The 24,143-nt window shown below is 40.7% G+C and overlaps 2 protein-coding genes across 4 annotated transcripts; one reads left to right on the plus strand and one right to left on the minus strand.

The window, feature by feature from the left end:
• TYMS (thymidylate synthetase) lies at positions 1 to 9,170 on the plus strand. Of its 3 annotated transcripts, none has more exons than XM_055800305.1 (7): positions 1 to 289; positions 983 to 1,056; positions 2,284 to 2,458; positions 4,794 to 4,895; positions 6,169 to 6,258; positions 7,641 to 7,712; positions 8,608 to 9,170. In XM_055800305.1, exons 1-7 carry the CDS (start codon positions 118 to 120, stop codon positions 8,652 to 8,654), a joined length of 732 nt encoding a protein of 243 aa, XP_055656280.1. In that variant the 5' UTR covers positions 1 to 117; the 3' UTR covers positions 8,655 to 9,170. The 3 variants fall into 3 exon arrangements, with proteins under 3 accessions (XP_055656280.1, XP_055656279.1, XP_055656278.1); XM_055800304.1 differs by having other exon boundaries at positions 2,284 to 2,347; positions 6,083 to 6,258; XM_055800303.1 differs by having other exon boundaries at positions 3 to 289; positions 6,083 to 6,258.
• Positions 9,171 to 12,181: 3,011 nt separating this feature from the next.
• Positions 12,182 to 23,821, minus strand: ENOSF1 (enolase superfamily member 1). The gene is given in 11 exon segments (XM_027795177.2): positions 12,182 to 12,316; positions 12,507 to 12,660; positions 15,859 to 15,896; positions 16,532 to 16,674; positions 17,727 to 17,830; positions 18,258 to 18,280; positions 18,726 to 18,763; positions 19,561 to 19,599; positions 19,804 to 19,876; positions 21,771 to 21,816; positions 23,766 to 23,821. Coding segments are annotated over 11 exon segments (849 nt in total).
• Positions 23,822 to 24,143: the final 322 nt, after the last annotated feature.

Genomic DNA, 24,143 nt, shown 5'->3' on the forward strand with positions numbered 1-24,143 from the left:
GCCCCTCGGCGCGCTTGGCGGGAAAGGTCCGGCTTTGGCGGGCTCGGAGGAGAAGCCGCCGGCGGGAGAGGGACAGCCGGAGGCCACCCCGGCGTGCAGGGAGCCACCCGCGGCGACATGCCTGCCGAGGGGGAGCAGCAAGAGGAGGGTGCCGCTGGCCCGGAGCCCGGCGAGCCGCAGTACCTGCGGCAGGTCCGGCACATCCTGCAGCACGGCCACCGGAAGGAGGATCGCACCGGCACCGGCACCATCTCCGTCTTCGGCATGCAGGCGCGGTACAGCCTGAGAGGTCGGCACCGCCGCGGCCCCGGCCCCCTACCCCAGCCTGCCGCGGCACCGGCCGGCGCCGCCCTGCGCCGTGGGCGGGAGGGCGCCAGCTTCTCCCCCGGGCTGCCCCGCTTCCCGCCCGCCGAGCGGGAGGCCTCCTGCCGCTCAGCGCCGGGGCTCCCACCCGCTGCAGCGGCCTGTGGAGGCGTTTCGGTCCGTTCCGTCGGCTCCTCCGCCCTCTCCCAGCCCGCCGGCCTGCGGCAGCCCGGGCCTCTCCTCTCCGCGGCCCCGCAGCCAGGCCTGGTGAAAAACCGGATTAGATCTGTAAATAGCCTGTGCTGGTCCTTCCTACCATTCAAGCATAGTAGACAGGGTGGCTGTGAAATATATTTGTCAACAATTTTATCTTAAGCCTCTGCTTTCTGCAGCAAATGCCTACACACACATCCGTGTGCAGCACTGTGGCGCCCTCGCAGTGGGGTTCATCCCGGTCCCCGCAGATAATTCATCTTCCCCCACTGTCCAGGAAAATAAAAGTCAGCTTTTTGTCTTGCTTGATCTGAATATAAGAATTGCACATCCTTTCCCAGCTCCTTACTTCATACCCAAACTTCTGAATGTCAGATGGTGGCATTACCATTTCTGGAGGAAAAAGCTAAGTCAGTTCGTTCTGACAAATCGCTGGTCTCCTCTGACACTGAAACTTTTTTTTCAGATCAGTTTCCACTGCTAACAACGAAGAGGGTATTCTGGAAAGGAGTGCTGGAGGAGCTGCTGTGGTTCATCAAGGTTGAGTATTTGGGTGTCTCTGGGTAGTGTGCCTCTGAGAGTGATATCAACAGAATGAACCAGTGTGGAGTGGATTAAGGAATTTAGGGTGACTGCAGATGCTTCTGTTCGTATGGCAACAGAATATGTGCCACCACCTGATATTTTGACCACAGTGAAGGCCATTATCTTAAAGACATTCTGTGCATTTTAGTGGAGACTTGCATTGTTACCAATTGGAAGAGGGTTTTTTTTATGTTTCTTTTTAAGGGAAATAGTCTGAAATAGTGAGGGTTTTCCCTGATGTGAGTATACCCCACAGTTACAGAGCCTAGTACAGTGTTTTTTATTGGTGTTCGAATAAGAACTATAGGATGAAGTAGATTGTAAGCAATTTAATGATCTGCTTTTTAAATTTAGATAGCTTGTAGTGATTTCAACAGAAACAAGCAATGCAATACCATGGATGAAGTAAGACTGATATAAACAGTAGGCTTTTTAGTAGCAAAAACCTGATATCTAATAGAGCTAACAGCTGTAGTCAGAGTATTAAAATTCAACTGTAGATAATACGTTACAATGTAAGTGTTCCTTTATATTTTGTGACATTGTGCACATATGGGAAAGTCTACCTAACCATTTGCTAGATAGCAGGACTCAAATACACGTGTGGTTTTTTTAGAGTATCTTTTTTCAAATATAAAAGACTACAGACACTGCCCAAAGCAGAACACTTTCTAAGTTGTATTTTTGAATGCCCTGATTTGGATATGTGGCAGAACTTGCTGAAATTTCTCTGGGTCATTTTATCATATTCGTCATTTTAACAAAAGGATTTTTAAGACCTTAAGCTTATTATAGGTGGCTGGGGAAGGACAATGCCTCGGCCATAAAATTTTTGTTTGTCTGTTTTCATCAGTCTATAAAGTAAAATTGTTCTCTGCAAATGTGTTTATGAAATAGTATACCACAGTTGACCTTGAGGCTGTATGCTTTGTGCATTCACAAAGTTAGAGGAATCCCGAGTTAAGTAACAGCAGCATGGCACTTCAAACTTTATCCTAGTATGTTGCTCATAAGTTTTATTCTGTCCGTGTGCAATAACCTCATCCAGTACATTAATTAGACTGTTCATCCGTTAGAAGTGGAGAAATACTTATAGATGAGCAAAGCTTAATACAGCTGTTTCAAATCATGTCTTCTGTGTTGGGATTAGTAGGTAGAGTTCTTATTGTCTGTGTTTTTTAGGGTTCTACAAATGCCAAAGAGCTCTCTGCAAAAGGTGTGAAGATTTGGGATGCTAATGGATCACGTGAGTTCCTGGATAAGCAAGGTTTTAGCACCAGAGAGGAGGGGGATTTGGGACCAGTTTATGGGTTCCAGTGGAGGCACTTTGGAGCAGAATACAAAGATATGCACACAGGTAATCACGTGCAAATACAATTTTGATTGCTTAGTGAGACAACTGTGACACCTTGATTTTAGAAGCCTGGGGAATGGGTTGTTGTTAAAGGGACCATTCACAGTGTGAACTGATAGCCGGAATAGTGTTTGAGAGGGTTAATTTAACTTTTTGAAAACTCAGTTATCCTGAAAGATGTAGCTGTGTTTATTGTAGTTTGATATTTGTGGAACAGATGAATCATAAGGCATATGTTGTACTTTTATCTAAGCAGGTATGGTCACTGATAGATGGAAGGGTGTGTGTCTGTTGTAGTCCAGAAACACGAGCTAGCTATGTTTGATAGCAGTGGAACACAGGCTGCCATTTCTGAATACTAATGCAGGGTCCTAATTTCCATGATACAGTGGTGCAGGCAAGAGTTGTTGTTAGTGCACTGCATTCATTGGAGACTGGAAGAGAAATTTTTCCATTCTACAGCTGGAAGAAAGTAGGATGTATCCATAGCTGATGATGCTGTGGACAGAATAGCTGTAATAAGCTATAATGTGATGCAGTACCTGTTAGTATTATTTTCAGTGGAACTGATTCGTTAACTTATTCTGAAGTGTCTTGATGTCTCTTTTCTAAGTCACTGAAGCCAAGGGTGTACAAAAGATTTAGAGGACTACCGTTTCAAAAGGAGAGAAAAAAAAATGACCCTATTGGGTTGGTGAGATTTTTAACTCAGATTAACAACATGGTTGGTTATATTTTTTCCCCTTGCTTTCTGTTAACAGTCTCAAAGTTCACATTAGTTACAGATATTAGACTTAGTGGCGTGTTGACTGCTGGCAGAATACAGTTTTATGCTAATGCAAGTCATGCAATTGTGAACTGACAAGTCTAAAAACTTAACTAAAATGTTTCAGCATTCCTAAACTTAGAAGGTTTGAGGCATAAAATGGTTTGGAAAAAAATGAACAAGATAAATTCCCATAGGTTTCATTACGAATAGGTTTCCTTAAGTTGCATTACTAATGGATAGGTAATTAGCTTCAGGAACTAACACAACCATTTGACAAGGCTTCTGGCACAGTGCTTCTGGCAGGAGAATTCCCTGAGATGCTAATTACATATTCCTACCTTGTTTGCCAGCTTGGGTCTCCCTGTAACCATAATTTGCTGTTGCTTTGCAGTAAGAGTTATTAGAAAAAAATTAGTTACCAGCTGTGCTGATTCACTGGCGTGAGTCAGAACAATGAGTAACAACTAATGACTCTTTTATTCTGGAATCCATTCTAATGTTCAGTTAATTCCAGTGAATTTCTTATATAGCAGGTATTGAACCTAAAAGTCAGCCTGGGAGCGTCATTGGGTGAAATGTAATATCCTGTGCTATACGTGATTCAGGTTTCCTTCTGGCACTAAGTATTATGGAAATTTTGTTTTCATACATGACCTTGTGAGTGCTAGATGGATGCCTTTATTCATCTATTGTATTCCATCTGAATATGAGGAAGAACTTCTTTACCCTGAGGGTGACAGAGCAGTGGCACAGGCTGCCCAGAGAGGCTGTGGAGTCTCCTTCTGTGGAGACATTCAAAACCTGCCTGGACATAACTGCGCACCCTGCTCTAGGAGAACCTGCTTTAGCAGGGGCTTTCACTGGATGATCTCCAGGGGTTCCTTTGAACCCTAACCATTCTGGGATTCTGAGAAAAACTTTCACCTCTTGAGCACGCAAAGGATGCTGGTATCCCTATGTTACTGTTCTTTTTTTTATTTATTTTTTAAGAAGGAGCACTGTAGCATGCAAGTTTAACATGTAGAAAGGCATCTTAATCCAGAAATGCAATGAGCAAATTAGTTTAAATACCATGAATGACTAGGTGGTAATATCTTGCCCATTCCTGTACAGCTTTTGTCCTATGTAGGTAACAAGTCATAATGAATGATAAACATGCTTTGTCCAACTCATTTTTTGGTATTGCAGCTTTTATTTCCTGGGATGTAGTATTTATGCAGACTTCTTATTTGGTCTTTAAAAACTTCAGGTTGTTGAGGCTGGAATAAAGTGCTCTAAATAGGAATGGTCCTATTTCAGTGGGTGCTAAAGGTACTCAAAGCACATGGGAGGACATACGAAAATACCATCATAGGAATTTCACAAGCCTTAAAGCACCCCCTAAGGAAGACCAAGAAGCTTACATTTGGAGAGTGCCAACTGATAAATTTGATCACATTCAAGGTTACAATAAAATCTTCAGAGCTTGTTATTTGGGTATCACTTTTTAGTGGGATGTGGGCCGGGTTTTAAAAAAATACCATGACTTGAATCTATCTGGCTTAGGTTTTATTTGTTATCTTTCTTCAGATTATACCAACCAAGGAGTTGATCAGTTGCAAAAAGTGATTGAAACAATCAAAACTAATCCAGATGACAGAAGAATCATTATGTGTGCTTGGAATCCCAAAGGTATTGAACAGCAAACTTAAAGTGAATGCAGTTGCATGTTACCTTGCTGTGTGCTAAACTATGTTCTAATCCTGTGTCAACAATCAGTTCCATTTGGTCTCCTTGTTTATTCTTTAAAAAACTACCAGGAATGCAGTGAAAATGGCCAGGGGTTATAAGCTTGATTCTCTTTCTACTTAATTGCCATGTTCAGACTTCAAAAATTTTGAACCATTACTTTAAAGTTTTTCTCCCCAGTTTAAAGTGGGGGATATACCTGGCTACTGGTGTCTGACATATAGTCTATGTTCAAAGACAGCAGTTCTTATTTTAAAAAGCTTAAAAAAACAAAACTGAAAAAGAGTATCCCAAAGCAGTGTGTCTGGTTTTTAGCCATACAATAAATTGTAAACTTGACAAAACCCTTGAAACTAGAGAACAAAAATATTTGTGTTGTTATCATCTCCTTAAACATAGGTTGTCTAGATATCTATTCACTCTGTAGGGCTACTTCTAAACAAAAGCTAGTGCCAGAGAATGTTTAACTTAAACAGCAGTTGATCTGTGCATAAAAAAATAATTACCCAGCAATTTCCACTCGTGTCTCTCTAAGGGGATGCCACATGCTGTTGCTGTTATTTTTAAGCTTAAATATTCTCAGATATGAGGAGATACCTCATTGCAAGTTTTCCTTACCAAGCTGTAATTGCACTATTGCACTTCTAAGTGTAGATAAACACTCAAAAGAACTTTTGTTTTTCTGATTATTATTTTTTTATTGAACATTACTTTTATATCTCAACAAGTATTGCAGTGGGAAGAGAGTAATATGAAGCACTTGGAAGTTTCTTTAGGTTACATGCTTAATTTTACTCTTAATGTCTTTAGAGAAATCAACTGTCTTACTGAGGTGAGTAAAACTAAACTGCTGTGCAGCATTATGGCATAAATCTGTTCTGTGGAATATCTGTTTATGACTTCTGGTCATACAGCCCAGGAGACAGCTTGTCATGACCCAGACTTAATTGCTTAGGCAGCAGGTGCCTTTATACAAGAGTAAAAGCAACAGAATGATAGTGCCATTGAATTTTTGCTCTCTACTGTATCTCATTAAATGCTTGTTCAGGTTTTGCATCTGCTACATTTTTAACACACTAATGCTGTTACGATTTCTTCCCCCCTGCTCCTTTCTGTACTGCAATTTCTAGATATTTCTCTGATGGCTTTGCCTCCATGCCATGCCCTTTGCCAGTTCTATGTTCTAAATGGTGAATTGTCTTGCCAACTCTATCAGAGGTCCGGAGATATGGGACTAGGAGTGCCTTTCAATATTGCCAGCTATTCACTGCTCACATACATGATTGCCCATGTCACAGGACTAAAGGTAGGCTATTTAATCATTTTACTTAATCTTCTCTGAGAACTGAGGCACTAAAAGATTAGACTCTTCATGTCATGTCCAAGAAAAACTGGCATGAACATAGTGTTCAAAATTTTGCTGAACAATGTGTAAGAAAGGGCCCTATGAATTTACTGTGAATTGTCTCTGGTTTGTATGGGCAGTTAGGATCAGCAATGTAAGAATTTTTGAATTCACGTCAAACAGAAGATCCTCCAGGTCTTTTTAACTGAACATGTTAAAACTGACCTGTTCCACTAGTCTGCTTCTTAGAAATCATAACTGAACGCTTGTCCTTATGGGGTAGTAACATACAAGTGAATAAATTTTGTAGCATGTGCTTTTTATTGGAAATGAACAGTAGCTCAGCAGTTACTGTCAAGGTTCCAGTTTGGATATTCTGTCCACCTAACTTCTAGCTATAATTTCAGCTGGGTATTTTTTTCATTTCCTACTGTAGATGACTACGTAGAGTGGTGACTCCTGACTCCAGAGCTGTATTTTGTGATTTGGCACAGTAATTTAAATGCACTACGGTCTTGGCACAAGTGAAACCCCCTTTTCTTTAGAGCATGTAAGAAATTATACTAGCAAGGCCATTTGGGCCTGATCCTCCTGTTAACAGCAACATGAAGAGGATCTTGAAATAGGGAAGGATTGGACTTAACGGCAGTTGCAGACATACTTGAGAAATTAGGCCAAGGTGCCAGAAAAAGTGAAGTTTAACATTATGTCCATAAAGCAGTGTTGCCTCTCTGCCACTTCGTCTCACAGCAGTGGTGGGTTTTAGCATAATATATCTGAGGGCTGATCTGCACTGGTCAGAGGGCAGGAAAATAATTGATAAAACTTCCCTAAGTTAAATTAGATTGCTTAGGGGCTGCTAAGTCACAGAACTTGCAGGCTTACAAGACCCATCTGGATGCTTGATAAGTGCTTTGTGGTTTAGCTTGTGACCGACACCTCCACTGCCACAAGCTACATTGTTTAGTGGTGATTAAGGCAAATAGTTGGAAACCAGCTTTGGCAAGTCCTACTTGCTAGAAGTGGAGTGTAAAAGCTGGGTGTCACTGCCCTGTCTGTTTCCATCTTGGTGAGCAGATCAGTAGTGCTCCATTCATTTACCAAAGCTATTATCCTAGCAGGATTTCAAAGATAATCTTTTTGGTAAACTAGTGGAAATGTCATTATATTTTCCATTAATTATGCATTAGTCTGAGAAGATAGTGTCCTTCAAAGCTTGCAAGGATGTCTTGGTAATCCAATCCAGTACAGAAGCTGCAGTTCCACACTAGAATCAATACTGTAAGCATTGTAATGTTTTGCTTTCCTGACTGAAAACCACATATATTCTCCTTTCTCTTCAGCCTGGAGAGTTCATACACACATTAGGAGATGCTCACATATATCTGAATCATGTGGAACCTCTGAAAGTTCAAGTAAGTACTCACTCTGTATTCTTGTATCCTTTTATCTTCCATAATGCTTATCCAATACAAAATTGGTATTATAAATATCATTTTGGTATTATAAATATCATCACATCACAAATATGTGGCTTTTCTTCCTCATTTTTACCCTAATAATTGTAGTACCTTAACCTCTGCTCAGCTTAGGTCACAAACAGAAATACAATACAAACATGATTGAAACATGCATCAGTGTTTCAGAATGAAGTTAGAGATCCAAAATCTGCACCCCTACTTTTGACTTCATTGTTCCAAAACCTTAGAAAACCAACCATTCTGCCTAATACAGGTGAGCACAAAATAAAATGTCTTTGTATTATATCAGAAAAGGATAATTTATAAATTCACAGAGTTAGTCACTATTACTATTTGACTGAATAAGACTATATTTTCAGGAAGTAATTTGTTGCAGTATGAACAAATCAGAATTTTATTTCATGAGATTTAGCTCACACTGAATGTCCTCACCATTCGTATGGTTCCAAACCATCCGGAGAACTAGTTTTTGGTTCGGACCTGAATGTTCCTGTGAGAAACTGCAGCACATTTGGTGCACATTTGGGTCAGAATTTCCAGTTTAGTTTCCTTTGGAAGGAATCTAATCTGTACCCACTGGAATTGCTCTGCAAATGGAAAATGCTTGCGGTGCATTTGGATGACCAGGGGATCCACTTCAAAATTATGCTACTGGTCCCTATCAAAATAGTAAAGTAGATTCCACCTAACTATTTTTTAAATGAGTCTTTTTGAGGAGGAGGGAAAATTTACATCGTGTATTCTGAATTGAGATTAATGAGATCTGTTTTATAACAAAATCTATGTCTTCAAGTATTAGTTTTATACAGTCAACTTGCTTTTATTTCAGCTTCAGAGGGAGCCAAGACCTTTCCCCAAACTCAGAATTCTTCGTAAGGTTGAAGACATCAGTGACTTCAAGGCAGAAGACTTTCAGATTGAAGGTTATAATCCTCATCCACCTATTAAAATGGAGATGGCTGTTTAATGCTATAAACCGGCTTCTGTTAATGTGGAAATGTACCTAAGCTACTTAGCTTTCACTGTACTTAGTTATTAGTTTTTTCTATATACTTCAAAAGATGCATACGATACCGGAAAAGAAACAGATGCTAATTGACCAGTACTGCTTTCAGTACTAAACTGTGGTCATACAGAACAGATGATTATTTATTCCAGCTGTACTATGCAGGTGATAACCCAGTTTTGTTACTGAGATAGTTTTCTACACATTGTTTCAGTTACCAGTGGCCAGTTCTGTTACCATGTAGTTATTACGTGTGAGTAGCACTTGCTTACATCCTTTGTTTAGTGCTGAAAACAAGAACTTTTGTGTGATTGAGGATTCCTTCAAGGTTGTAGAAGTGTTTAAATGTGTTCTAAAGAGTTTAATAAAGTTTTTTAAAAAAATTCTGGAAGGGATGCTGCATATTTAATTTTAGTATGTTTGTTTATAGCTAGTGGTAAATAAGAGTTGGAAAGTAAAGGTAAATTCCATTTTATTTTAGGATGTTGCAGGGTAAAATCTAGCGATGAAAAACAAACTCTTAACTTCCTGTCATCTTCATAAATGAACCAGCAGGAAGACAAAAGATCTTAATGGAGCTTGATCTGAAATGCAATCTCTGCATAATACCTCTGTATCAGCATTTTATTTTTTTATTTATTCCCCAACCCTACATGAATGAAGAATTTGGTATAAATCAAACAGAGCCGTAGTTAAACAGAGGTTACTAGATAGTAACAATCTGTCATCATTTAAAACCAGATCTCACGAACACATGGACTAATTTTGTAGCCTGGAGCAGTGAAGGTTAGGAATAGTAGTGTCTGTAGGACTGGAGCTTATTAGTTAAATATTAGAATTCAGCTTTCATGTTTCCTTATCCTTGCAACTTCTGCAGTAACTTCAGTCCTCTTAAAATTCCTCTTCAGGAATTCAATTGTGAATATGTCTATGGTTAATATTCAGATATAGCATATTCAATACATATTTGAACACATGGAGGAATGCATAGTATTTTTTGATTAATTTTTAAAGTTTATAAACTGGTAAATACTGTAAAATTGTACAATATGAGATAATTCTAAGAATTTAATACACTGTGCTTTGATTTCATTCATTCAGGGGCCTGCATAAGAGGACTCTTGCATCTTAAACCAAACTGATCATAACTTTCAGAACCATATTTTGCACCAAAGTTATTTGCAAATCTCATTATACTGATCACTGGTCTTCAGACTAAAATTTTTGTAGTGCCATGTGCTCAAAAAAATATGTTACTCTCTTTTTCCTGACATTTAGCCCAACACAAGATTGCAGAAAAAGGATGCCATCACCTTTTCTAAGTACGTCAAATGTAAATAGGCCACTGCTTATGAAAAACGTTCTCAGTGTCTACTGTACTCTGTCTTTCTTGAACAGCAATGATCAGATGATGTGCTGTTACAGCTGAGATCATCTAAGAAGCTTGATAGATGGAAAGATTAAACCTATCTTTTTCTGAGGCTGCATTAAACGGACACTCAGTAGCCAACTTACGGTTAAACACAGTTGGGTCTTGCCTTCTTTCACGTTACTGAACTCAGAGATAGTAGCAGTATTCTTGTTAATAGACCTGAAAGCCATGTCACATGCTTATAAATTTTCATCTCGGCTCTACTAGCGTTAGATTTTAAAGTCACCTAGTTCAGATACTCCAGGTGTCATTCTGCATTAATGATACCTCCCAACTGTAGGTTGTCAGCAACTTTTACCATGTGCATACTTTTATAAATTAAAGGTTCTTAAGTGTACTTATAGTCCTTTAAAGTACAAGAAAACAGTTTAGGTTGCAAATTCACTGAAGAGATATGCCTACACTTAGCAAGTTAAGTTTGTTTTGCTGGAAACCACTTTATGCAACACGTCAGATAAGGTGGAATCTGCAGGGCATTTTAGCAAGTGTAGACAGAGAGGATGTGAAACAAAATGTTGGCTGCAGGGCTTGAGTAGTGGGAATTAGCAGTCTTAGTGAAGTTAACCAGGGCAGGAGTACCTAGCCAAGAGAACTTAGAATTGGAATAATTTAATTCCTTTCATAAATTAAAGAGGAGTTAGTCCAATCGGAAGGTATTTTTTTTTAAACTCTTAAATATTACCTTTACGAAACACAGCAAATGGTCTATTCTTACCTCGGTGTGTGGACATACATAGCATGCTTAAACAGACCAGTATATATAGCTCTGGAAGAATTACTGCTTTTCAGTACAGGAATTAACTACAACTTCACTGTTCCCCTTTATCAGTACAGTTTACTACCAATAGCAGTTGTTGAAATGAAGCTTGTACCTTGAAAGTCCAAGGTTTATGCTGCTCAAAAGACCAGAAAGATTGAAAAAGCAGACTACACAGCAGACTTTAAGGTGAATAAAAGTGAAAATACACTATTTTCAATTACTAGGTATAAGACTTCTATGATTTCAAGCAAAAAAAAAAGGGAATATTCAAAAAATTTGAACATACACACTTAAACAGGAGGTACTCAAGGAATTTTGATTTGCAGAATACGAAGACTTCACTGCTGCGAAGATGACTACTATAACTGCAGGCTATATTCAGAGCGATATTTTAGATGAAGCACAATACATTGTTAGATCCTTTTGGGAAGCTACGAAAGGAACCTATAGACCTACTAAAAGAAGGGGTGTTCTTGGACATGCTTCCCAGTGAGTAAGCTGTCCCAGCAGCTCATTATCCCTCACACTCCCCAGCTGATGACTTAAAGAGCTGTACAGGTGGCGTTAGAAGTCAGTTCCTTACCAGCTCTGCATATCCATAGCATTTCTGAGTCCTTGCCATTTGCCCTGCTGACTGCTACACTCATTCTGCCTCACAATTTGGCCTTGGAAGAGTTTGCTGTCTTCTGTCACTCCTCCTCCAAATACATCATTTCCCCACTTGCCAAGAGCTATTCAATGAACTCGGAGAGGGCCAATAAATTTCTTACCACTTTACTTAAATGCCAACTTCCTTTATGCTCTCCCTTCTTAGACAAGCTTTTAGAACTCACATTATTTCTGACGTGTTATGATACGTTGCAAAACTGGCCTTGCTGCAATACCAGAAAGAATATTAGTTATCTGGTCATGATAGGTGAGGGGTCAGAAAAGCAGGAACTAACTGTTTCTGAATTTTGAGACAAACACCTACCTGATCAGCCATCGAAATCAACAGTCTGTTAGTTAGTCTGACTTTTGGTGAATTTGCCACCATAGTGACTGACACCTATGAAGTGTCTGAATATGGAATACAGCCCAGGTTTCAAGTACTTTTATCAAAGCCACAAACTGTTCGCTTTCACCTGCTTGAATTGCAATCCACACTTCTAACTTCGCTTTGCAGCCCGCAAATGCATGCTGTGACCACCATTTTAAGAAACATTTTAAGAACGATCACCACAGTCAATTGCTACTGGGGTTTTTTGTATAACTAATCTGCTTTCAAGGCTTTCAGATACTGGCATATAATCTCATATTAGCAAGTGCTGGACTAATTCACAGAGACACCCAGTTCCAAACTAGAGAAAGACAGTGCCCAATACAAAGACATCCAAAGCCCTTTGGTGTATTCCTACAGCATGACATGAAACGAAAAAAAAATTACAGCATTGCATGGAAGCTTATGCTCAGAAATCACAAGCATGACAGCTGAAGAAACTAATCAGACTAACTTGGAGGATGGGGAGAGAAAGATTTACTCATTGCTGCTGCATTTTGCAGAGCCTTACCCTGGAACTTTCTGGCCATCAGCCGCACAGACAAGTTTTCATTCACACTTCCCAACCTGCAGCTGTCGATTTGGAGATAACTCAAGGCCTTAGCTTGTAGAAGCTGTTTAAATACCACTCTGTTGTGGCAGTGTAAAGGAAAAAATAAAAAGTTAAGACCTGAAGTCTCCCAAATTAACATATTACAAGAGCTGCTGGCAACTCATATAAAAACATTTGTACAGTGTCCCTACTTTGTGTCTCAATAAATCCAAATTATTTTAATTACTCCATTTAATTGGAGATCACATGAGAATTTGAATGAAGTGGAGTTCAGTGATGCTGCCAATACCAAAAATAGCCAGCTTATACTTGCAATGTTAAGAGCAACTACACCTGACACAGTGAACTGAGCTACTCTGAAAAAAAATCACAGAGTGCGAAAGGGCATAATCATACTGGAATGAGTGGGGAAATTACTGCCCTTTAACTGGATGTTGAACCACATAAATAAAAGTGAAGTGAAAATGCAAGTGAAAATGGCTCTTCTGTTTCAGAACAAGGACAGGGCCTTAACTTACACAAAGACAGCTAAGTTTGTAGTGAAACAATGAAGGAATGCTTGCATGAACTGATCGGGCAGCTCTGCCAGACAATTGCCTCACAGACTGCCTCAAGATCTTTTTAGGATATAGGCTCCTTGAGGAGCCAACTCACCCCCCTCTGGTCACCCAACTGTGTCCACAGGCAGGGACTTGGGGTACACTGGGGACTGGACTGTCTTATCCCCACTTCACTACGCTCAGGGCTGCACAGCTTTGGTATGTGCTTGCTTATGTGAATGAACCGCTACTCCCATTTTGAGACAGCTAAAGTGAATATAGCAGTGATTCTGCTGTAGGAAATCATTCCTTCCTCTGGAGACCAGTCCAGCCAGATGAGAGATGGCCTTGTAGACAAGATAGGCTTGGATAAGAGTCAGGATTCCATTTCTAGCTGTACTACAGATTTCCCATCTGGAGCTTGGCTAAGTTGTTCAGTTAGTTCAGGCCTTACATTAATTTCCCAAGTTTGTAATATGGATAATAGTACTCCCCTCATTCACAGAGGAATTCTGTGGATAAATACATTAAAAGTTGATGTGGTTTTCAGATGTTATGGTGAAAAGAAGAAAAAGGTTATACAAACCATCAGGCAAAGCTAGTGTTCAGGACTGGCCTTTACTTTGTAAAGCAAGGCTACGCTAATGGGTATCAAACCCATCCTAATAGAAGTTCACTATAAAACATCCCCCTTCCCAAATTAAGTCTTCTATCTACTGGCAGACAAGAGCTGAAAGCAAGAAGCACAATGAAATACGTTGATAGCAGGGCTTGCCATGAGAAACTGGCAGCAGAGAAACTATGCTAATGCTGTCACTGTTGGCTCCAGTTGCTGCAGAAAACCAAGAATTTGTTAATTCACATTTTTTGGCTCTGTAGATATGGTGTCAAGACTTGGCAAAATGATGAGTGCGATAACAAACAATTTACTTTATCTTGGAGACTGGTATTCTACAAGGTACAAGCCTGTCTATTGACAGCTTGCTATTTATGATGTATCTGCGAATTAGTTCTGGTCTTTGGACTCATTAAAAATATTTAATGCAAAAAGTATTTAAATATAGCTGATGGCAGTGACTTACTACTAATGCTAGCAACGAGTTTCCTTGGGGGAAAAGAAAGGTTTCAACCTTATAAAATAGCTGCATATACCGGCCAAATTCCACCCAAGGCCAGATAGGGCACTGAATGCACTGACAGGCAGCACCCTGATGCGGGGCCCACACCCTCTGCCCATGGGCCTTAGTTTCTGCCTGGGCTGCGTTGCAGGTGCACCTGCTCCCAGCTGTGGTACAGCTGTGGACGTGTCTGGCCCTGGGCCCACACCCCAGCCTGGCCTGGTGATCACGGCCCTGCTCTGCCATGGCCCTGCCCAGTCACACCTGGGCTGTGTCTGACTGCGGTTCCCCTCATCAGGCCTGATCCCAAACCCCACGCACACACTGCTGGCCTGGCCTGGCCTCAGCCCATCCGCGTCCTTGTCCCCAAGGAGGTGGCCACTGCATGGGACTGGGGCCACCCACTGCCCCCCACCAACCTTGCTCCTGACACAGGTGGGCTGGGCGGCCCCTGCCCTGCTGCCCCCGTGGGGACCCCGTGCAAGTCCGGGTCCCCCGGGAGCAGCTGGCCGCTGTGACACCCTGCCAGTTCCCTCAGGCTGTCTCAAGCCTTGAACCGGCACCACAGAGCCAGGCCCATGGCTGTGCACAGCCTTGCCCCACAAACCTGGCCTGGCTCTGGCCTCTGACCATCCCACAGCACTGGCCCCTGCCTGAAACCAAGCTTCTGAGCAAACTCCTCACAGAGGTCTTCGGGGCTTTTCGAGGGCCATTTGAGAATCCCTCCCTTGCCCCCCCCGCCCCGCCCAATAAGACTACCAAGGCTCTGGGGCTACTCAGGGTCTGCCTGAGCCCCACACCTGGCTCCAGTCCTCCTTGCCATGTCCCTTTCCCATGTTCCTGCTCTGTCTCTGTGTCCCCTGGAATGTCCCATCTGAGTCCAGATCTCTGTTGGGTGGGTGGACACATCCCTCTGGCGGGGAGAGCTGCCACCGGGGCACTGAGGGCAGGATTGGCCTTGCTGGCCCTGTCCAGCCTCACCGGAGGCCTTCCCCCCTCACGCCGACCCTTGGACCCATTTCAGCTCAAGTCATGGCCCCCAGCCCCTGCCTGAGCTACCACCAGGTGTGACCATCTATGCTGCTGTGCTGAGCAAAACACTCAAGCACCAAACCCGCAGAGCAAAATGGGAGCTGTGACAATTATCCCTGGGCTGCAGGGGATATCAGCTTCAGCAGCCCTGCAGCTCTCTGCAGACCACAGTGTCTAGCCTACCTTTTTCTGCACAGATGTTACTCAAGTTGCCTCATGGAACTGCAGTGTGCTCCACCGAGCAGCATGGACTTACCCTCTTGTACCTTGCTTCTCTACCCTTCATATGGGCAATCATGAGCATGGATGTATTATTTCATATTTCTCATTGATGTGAGAATATGTTTTAGCAGTTACTCTTGTAATAATAATACTTAAAAAATCAGATATTTCCAGGTTGTTCACAGAAATGGTGTGTGGGAAGAATGAACCAGGGAGATAATGTGAAGGCAAAGATACCAAGTAATTTTCAGCTTAGTATTTAACTGTAGTGAGAAATGCAAAGGAGTTTTGGCACCAGCTCCAAAGGTTATGCAGTAGTTGCATTAAATGAGCAGTAATTAGGAAAAAGCCCAAAGCACTTATACATATACTCACGTGTTCTCTGGTTGTCACACCAATTCCTAACAGTGCTAAGACCTGCAAGGAAGGAACAAACATTCAAGTCTTGGTTCTTGTTTTTAATTCCCAACAGTTACTCAGTAGCATAAAGGATGGAATAACAGTTGATTCAGCATACTGCTTTCTATGCATTTTATAGAAAATACAACACGTTCTAAAACCATTTATTGATTCCCCCCACCCACCACCCCCCTCAGCTTTCTCTGCTCCACAAGCAATGTAAAGAATTATATAGCAGGGTATGCAGAGCAGTGAAGACATGCACATACTGTACATCTGGGGTTTTAACAATGTTACTAAATATAGTGGTTTGGGAGCACAGATTCTGAACTGAACTCCCAATGTCACTGGAAGCCACACATTTTAAAAAAAAAAGCCCATTCATATTTTTTACTAAATGTTGGCTGCTTTCCTCATGCAAGCGTTACAGTCCATTTACGTATTTTTTTTTAGAAACAAGCTTTTTCTTTAAGCTTAAGGGAATATAGGTGCAAAATGTGTGTCCAAATACTGTAGCAAATATGTTTAATGGTGCTCTGAATAACTAGTTAAACCTGAACTCTGAATATGTGAAGGAACAGTATCAACATTACATTACAGCACTGACTGGAGTCACTATATTACCACTGAAATAAAAAAATCAACTCTCCAACCACTGAAATGGTTGCATGTCCCATCTGAACACACATATCCTCATCTGGAAAAGCTGGCTTTTTAATCCACAAGGGTTTGAACTCAGCTGATTTAGTGACCTAATCTATTGCTCCCTTTATTCCCCATCATTGGTTTGCATCCACTGGGGGTAAGAAAAATAAGAATCAAATACACTGAAAGATTCTATTGATTTTTTTCTGTCAAAATCTCATAAAAAGAGCTAAAAAATTGATATGAAGTGGTAGAAATTCAGGAAATAGAAAGGAAATAAAAAGCTGGAATTGCCATTCTGTCTGTTTTGTACTTTTGGCCACACTTACACTGAGTTGCAATGACTATAGCAATATTCAGACTAGGTTTGAATCAAGCAGATCAGGAGCTGTAGGAAGTAGGGCAGAGTCTTCTGTGGGAACGAGTATATCTTGGCATCTTTCCTTGAGTAAAGCACCCTAAAACAAGGACATGGCTGCCTGAAATTTTCAGCAGAAAAGCTTATTGGAAAAAAAATGTAGTAGTTTAAATAAGATGAGTTTCTCAAGTAGCACTTCTCTCCCACACAAGGGAGATTTTTTTGAATCTGAAAATGATGCCACAGTTCCTCTGCAGGCTCTTCAGGTCCTTGCCATCCTGTATTCACAGAGTTTCTGGTTCAGCATTTCATGATATATAGCATCCCATGAAAGCTCCGCGCTGCACTGCAGCACCCAGAGTAGATTGGCAGCTGTGGTGTGTCAGGGAACACATGGGTCAAAGAATCCAGCCCATAGCAGTCAACAGAATAAATGTGTGACTTCCATCTAATTATTTATTTTAATTTAAATATTCTAGTTTGGAAAACCTCTTTTCCAGTTTATTTTTGGCCATATCTTGATGAAATAATTATTAACAGGCTTTACTCTGGAAGCCTCCCTGGATATTAAAGGCACTTTAAATCTTCTAAAAGACAATCCTGGAAGTGTGGGTTCCCCTGCAGACTTGAGTGGAAGTTCTGGCACTGAAATACAGGATAAAATTCTTAGTAATACATCTACTTCGGTCATGTCCAGTACTGCTTTTAGTTGATATATATCAACATTTTTTGCCATCATTATTCAGGATTGGAAGAAGGAAGAAAAAAATATTTGTCAAGAAATGCATGTAATGACAGATATTTTGTCTACTGGTTTTAAATAGAAAATAATGTAGTATAGTAGCAAAAAGTGATATTCACCATTATTTTGTCTGGGCCAATCATTTCTTGTATAAATCTGCATCTGCAAATAACATCCTGCAGATCTACACCCACCTTTACTTTGAACCTAGATGCATATTTGGAACAAGATATAGAACACTCTGAACGATTAATGCAGCAGTAAACTACAATCCGTAAACCAGAATTTACAATTTCAGCATCACTGTCTTACAGAAAGAACTTTCTTATTACTTCTCTTCCCTTGTGAGTGAGCTTCATCCTACTCTGAAAATAAAAAGAGCAATGTTTTGTTCCTATAAATCAGTGGAAACACCTTTATCTTCATTTGTCATCAGCCCTTAGCTTCACCACACCATCACTGTTTTCCTGCAATGCAGCATTATGCACTGGTAGAAAGAAGTGCCTGAGACAGATACAGAAGCAAAGTCATTGCTGCCCATATCATAGACCTGGAAGAGTTAGACTAGGTCTAGTCCATCTGTTCAAATCATAAACCACAGAAGAATAATGCTCAATACTATTGTTTACCATACATTGTCCAGCCTTGTCTCAAGGCCTATGTGCGTAACTGCAAGCAAAGTTACATCAGCTGTACATCTCCAAATAACTCTACCACACTGCATCTAGAATAATATTAGTTTACACATTTTTAGAATAAGACTTGTCTTTCTTTCTAGGAGGTAGCAGAAAAACATCAGAAAATAAGATCAGATATATTCAATAACATCCAGCTGAACCAAACCCCCCAACCCAGCTAACTGTAGCATACAATAATTTTTTTTAATCCAGGTATGAACATCCCATGACTCAGCAACACTATTTCTAGATATACCAAGGTGTGTATTTCCCAGAAGATAAATCCCAGCTGTATTAACTAAATCTGACACCAATAAACTGCCCAAACCTTTCACAATATTTCACAGAAAGCCAAGCACATGCAACTCTCTCTGGCAATAAGGATGCTGCCTTATGAAGGATGCTAAGGGCCCTCTGCTGCTGACAGTTCCAGAGTATCCCTCAAAGCCAGCAACCAGAAGCTCTAGAAGAAACCAGCAATTATCAAACTTTTCAGGTTCATGTTGTCTTTGAAGGAGACACCCCCATTTCTCATCTGTGAAGTTATTGCAAGTTAAGGGCACTGTGTTTGTAAACACAGCTATGCAATCACAGATTTTAGGTGCTTTCATTAACACTCTTAATGATCACGCTTCTGGTTTACTGATACCACTCTTCTGAGTGCATAAACTCCTTGCTTAAGCCAACACAGCTGCACCCATGCAAACCTGCTGTTACATACCAACATAAAGAGACTTCCATTTCTACCTTAATTCCTTGGGCATGTTCTTGATCATAGACAGGATTGTAACACTAACACTTTGCCTTATTGGGAAAACTGCAGATGAGGATGGTTTGAACTCAGGCTGTGCTTTAGCCAACAGAGGATTATTTTGTTAAATAGTGCATCAAAGAATGTTCTGTGAGGAATCTGAAGGATTGGAGGTTTTGACTTCTTTTTTTCCATCATTTTAATCAAATAGGTTGATTTTGCTGAATAACTCCTTCCCTCTTCTCCCTAGATACTTCATTGCAAGAGAACTGCAAACCAGATAAATCCTTGGAAAAAGTGGAGAACAGCATAATCTTCTTGCTAATCCAACACAAAGAGTTATATGGCAAAAAGTCATCAATGTAGCACAAACCAGATGTCTGACTTTGCAGTCCTGAAACACATGAGATGCTAGCAAACAACAAGCTTCCTCTCACACAGTTGTCTTCCCATTCTCTAAGACATGCAGAGTAATGGTTTTCATCAGGCACAGATCTGTTTAGGCTCACCCCTTTCCTTTTTCCCAAACAGGCCATTTTGGAGTATTTCTGGAGGACAACAAGTATAAATACCAAATTATACTGAACAACAACTTCTCCTCACCCTCCAGATTTCATCATTACAGTTGTCCCTCCAACCTGTCTTAGTTTCACAGGCTGCTGGAATATTCCTGGGTGAGCTACTCTGACCAAAAATTCAAGGATTAGGAAGATGATGGTACCAAAGTCCAGCTTTGAAGGAAGATGACTTACTATAAGATTCTTCATCTGTTAGCACATCAGTGATATATCTGAAATTCACGCAGAATAGCAATTGTTTGGCATCCTGATTCAAGGATGACATATAAAAGCATAGCATAATAAAACTGTATGATGAAAAAGATTAAGTAATGCTAGTCGCTTGAGGAATGGCTATCAATCTTTTCCCTATTTCTCTGAAGCAAGCAGGGAGTTGAGACAGCAGATATTTTAAACCTTCCCCCCCAACCACCTCATCAGCCTGTGTTGCACTGCCAAATGTGTGTGTGCCTACTTCTGTGGTGTGGGTAGCTGATAATAAACCCTTTTCACCTTCCTTTTAAACTCCATCGAAGCAGGAGCAAAAAATTAAACAGGAAAGCCAAGTCACACTTTTCAGATATCAAATTAAGACAGAGAAGCACCCCTGTTGTCACACCTCCTGCTCTCAGGAAAGGAAACCCAGGTTATTTTAGAGTAGGCTCTTTTAGATCTTAATACTGAACAGAATTCCCCTAAAATGACCAATTGCTTCAGCAAACAGACCAACACTTGGGGCCCAAGCATTTGCTAGCAGACAATGGTAGCATATGCAGTTCAACTACTGAGTTTTTAGTTTTTAAAGAATTATATTTGGGAACAAGCCCCCAGCAATTAAAAAAAGTAAAGCACGCCCTCTGTTGCGCAGATTTAAAGAAAAGCATCTCCTAGGCCAAATCATAAACAAAGACTTACAGATAAAAGCACAATCCTTTATGTACACAGCTTCCTATTAGCAGTAGACATCAGTTCCACCTGCCAGCTATGATGCCAGACAAGACAAGCTGTACAGCTTCCCCAGAAGAGGGGCTAGTTTGCATCTCTGTGTGAGGGTAGAGACATGAAAAGGGTATACTGGGAGGGAAGGACATCTCTGAGTAGAAAGTTACACGCACTGCCAGGGAAATAGCTTCTGTCTGAAATAAGCTCTAAGATCATTTTAGTTTTGACACCAACTAAAACATGTACTCTTCTAATACAGTTAAAAACAATAGGGCCGTGTTGCCTTTTGACTGGAAATACAACAATATTTCCTTACCATGTTGACTAGTAACTTCCACATAAACTAGGAAACAAAACAAATAACTGGAACCACATGGATGCCATGAAAGATACAACACAGAGATGTTTTTTTCTTTATGAGAAAGTGTCACCAAATGCAAGTATGTTTGCATTTGGCACACAAAATTAATTACTGACACCAAAGCAATGTGGCTCTCAATCCCAAGCAAGAACATTTGACATTTCCCCCTGAAAATCAGTAAAGACTGAGCACCCTTCTTAACCTGGTTTCTTTATGGAAGCAATATTGGTGGGGTGATTATCAAAAAAGAAAAAAAAGCCCACTTCATACCAGCTATCTGAAATGGTGACTTTCCCTCTGGCCCCCTCCCTTGCTGGAAATCATCATCACAGAAACTACTCTTTCAACACATAAGATGGCTTCTTTTGAATTTTTTGATGAGCCTCTTTTTTGGGCTGTATTATTCTCTTGGACTTCGGCAAGCTGAAAGTTGCTGATTGCTTTCACAAGCAAGGATATGTGAAGGCTCAATCCACAGAGCAGAGTGAAGAAAAGAGTGAATGCTGACAGGCCTGAGCCCATGAGACTCAAGCCCACTCTCCTCCGCAAACTCTACAGTCAGGGTAGTGCGGTGGCATGTCCCAAGCCACATGGTACATGAGCATGCACAGTGGCAACTCCAGTCCGGTAGTAGCTGCAGCTTTTTACTGTTTCTGTCCTCTTAAATCAGAAGGTCTGCAAACAGCAAGCATGTCCAACCGTGCCTGTCAGGATATGGCCACAGCAACACTGTACCAGGCATTATTTGTCCTCCTGCAGGGGTCTGAAGTGCTAGTTCTGGAGTAGGACTCCACCATACCAAGCATTTTAAGCTCACAGCAAAAGGTCAGTTTCTGCCTGTCATGACCTAAAGGATTACCTGGTCTACATGTATGGAGAGATCACAACTGGCTGTTTGTAGGATTCTGTAATACACAAGAACATGGAAGCTTAACCCTCTAAATTTCTCTACTTCATTACAAATTACCACAAATATCACAAAAATCATCACAAGCTAGTACACTACGACAAAAATCGCCACTAGCAAACAGCTATGATTAATAAAATGAATATGTATGAATATATATCAAGCTGTTACAAACTGCAATCGGCAATTAATAATACCATATCAAACAATAGTGTGTTATCAATCAGTAATAGCATCCATCAGTATTGTAGTACAACCAATAACAGCAGCAGCCAGTAGCTATTTACTATGACAGATTACTACAGTTTATCATTAGTGAAGCAAACTTATCAACAATATAACAGCAGATAAAGTTATGATAGATTACTTATATGAATAAATATAATATTGATATGAAGTGAATTAGTTTTCAGAAGGAGCCAAACCATCCCAAAAGGGCTGAACAAACAGATCTCAGAGAGGGACCAACCATCCCCAAAAGAGGGGAGGACAGACAGCTGATAAGACAGTATGCAGAGTCTCACTGCCAAAATGATCCACATCACAGACTCTGGTTTCAGCCAGGTGTCCCTGGGGAGAGCCCAGGAGCTCATAGAAAGGTCATATGGAATTCACCTGGGAAGTTCTTAGAAAGAGAGAGGCTCCATTTTGGATAAAAATTAAGTCCTTTTTATATTACAGAGACATAACAGGGAGAAGGACATTGAGCAGCAAACGATTTTCACCTGTAACAGCCAATAGATGATGCTGGTTTCAGTTCCTTCAGATACATTTTATTTTTTCAGACTGTTTTCCACCTTCTCAGATGATACATTGCCATTGCAGTCACTTGCTTTGTGCTTATTGGTGGTATCTGTGGTTTCTATCCCTGGTTTCTAGGTACCCTGGCTGGACTTCAGAGAGGCCAGCTGGACTTTTCAAGGATGTTTTTGTATGGTTCACAGGATGTTATTGTATGGTTTCCAGGCTCGTAGTTCCAGGCTGACAGCCCTTTCTCTGTCAGTATTTTTTAACAGACAATATCTTTTGCTCGGTAATTTCCCCTTCTAACCAGGCCACCTTTACAGCTGTTCACTTCACTGACTAAATAGGTTATTTTTAATATCCAGTACAGGCTAGGTATACAAGATTTGGCTCTCAGATCAACAGAATATTCAGTAGAGAAGTGGCTAAAAGATTAACATCTCAAATTAAAATCTCCAAGATTTAAGAGACAGGCATACAGATAAACATCTGATAAGTAGGGCTAGGCAAAAGCCTTTTTTTTTTTTCAGAAATGCCAGAGCTCCAGCAAAATTACTTCTGAAATGTTCTGCCCAATTCCACGACTAAGCACTCTGCAGTTGCTAGTTTTCCACCCTGCAAAAATTAAGCATGTGCAGAGTCTCCGAAAACTTGGTGATGTCTGTACTTTATTCGATATTTTAAAGCTAAACATATGTATAAATTACTTTAATATATGTATTTAACATATACATATATATTTATACATATTTAACATATACATATGTATTTAACATATGTATAAATTACCCCTTCTCTGGTCCAAGCTGTTGGGCAAACAACTGTACATCCACCAGTGCCATCCACAATGGTTTGATACTCTTCCATGTCTCAGTTTCTTTTAAATGATATTTTGTTCACCAGACATTAAAAGACAGCACTATTAATAACGCAGCAAGGGGAAAAGTCACTGATACTGGAAAAAAAGGAGAACTCTGTATTGTTAAAAATCACAAAAGAAGTAGATGCTGAAATGTGCGAGTTGCATTAAATACCCACCTGGAACTGAGTGGTCAGCAGTTTCACACTGGCTTGCCTTAGCACCAGGCATGTTCCTGATTTCTGAGAATAAAAATGGAAATATTTTGTGAAAATGTACAACTTATACATTTGTTACTATCCTTTTCATAACAGCACCCCTAATGTGTCTTAGCCAGCAGTTACCTGCTGCTGGTGAGCTCTCTGTCGAAGCCTCCAAAGTTGTTGCCAATTTCTCCCATGTCTCTATTGACCACATGAGTAAAGAGAGCCTTCATAGCACATATGACTGTAAAGCACAGCAGAATTTACTGCCTCATTACAGCCAATTGCTTGTAACAGAATGACTGTGGGCCCTTTCCTCAGGTGATACTTGGAGAAGTAACTTTTCTGACAGTCTATGAATTTGAAATATCAGCATGGAACCATTCACCTTGCACCCACATCTGAGTGGCCACTGCCAATTTAGTTGCATGGACATATTTTATCTTAACACTTGCCTGTTTCCAGATGCTGATCCCTTCCTCAAAACAACTGCTAATTACAAAGGGGTTTCAAGATAGA

Source organism: Falco peregrinus, chromosome 3, assembly GCF_023634155.1.
Source record: "Falco peregrinus isolate bFalPer1 chromosome 3, bFalPer1.pri, whole genome shotgun sequence".
Taxonomy (NCBI): domain Eukaryota; kingdom Metazoa; phylum Chordata; class Aves; order Falconiformes; family Falconidae; genus Falco; species Falco peregrinus.

Bases quoted from the DNA above. Each gene is read 5' to 3' on its own strand.
- TYMS (XM_055800303.1), top strand. From the start codon at position 118: ATGCCTGCCGAGGGGGAGCAGCAAGAGGAGGGTGCCGCTGGCCCGGAG. The intron at 290-982 runs GTCGGCACCGCC...CTTTTTTTTCAG, and splicing joins GGCGCGGTACAGCCTGAGAG to ATCAGTTTCCACTGCTAACA. The intron at 2,459-4,793 runs GTAATCACGTGC...ATCTTTCTTCAG, and splicing joins ATACAAAGATATGCACACAG to ATTATACCAACCAAGGAGTT.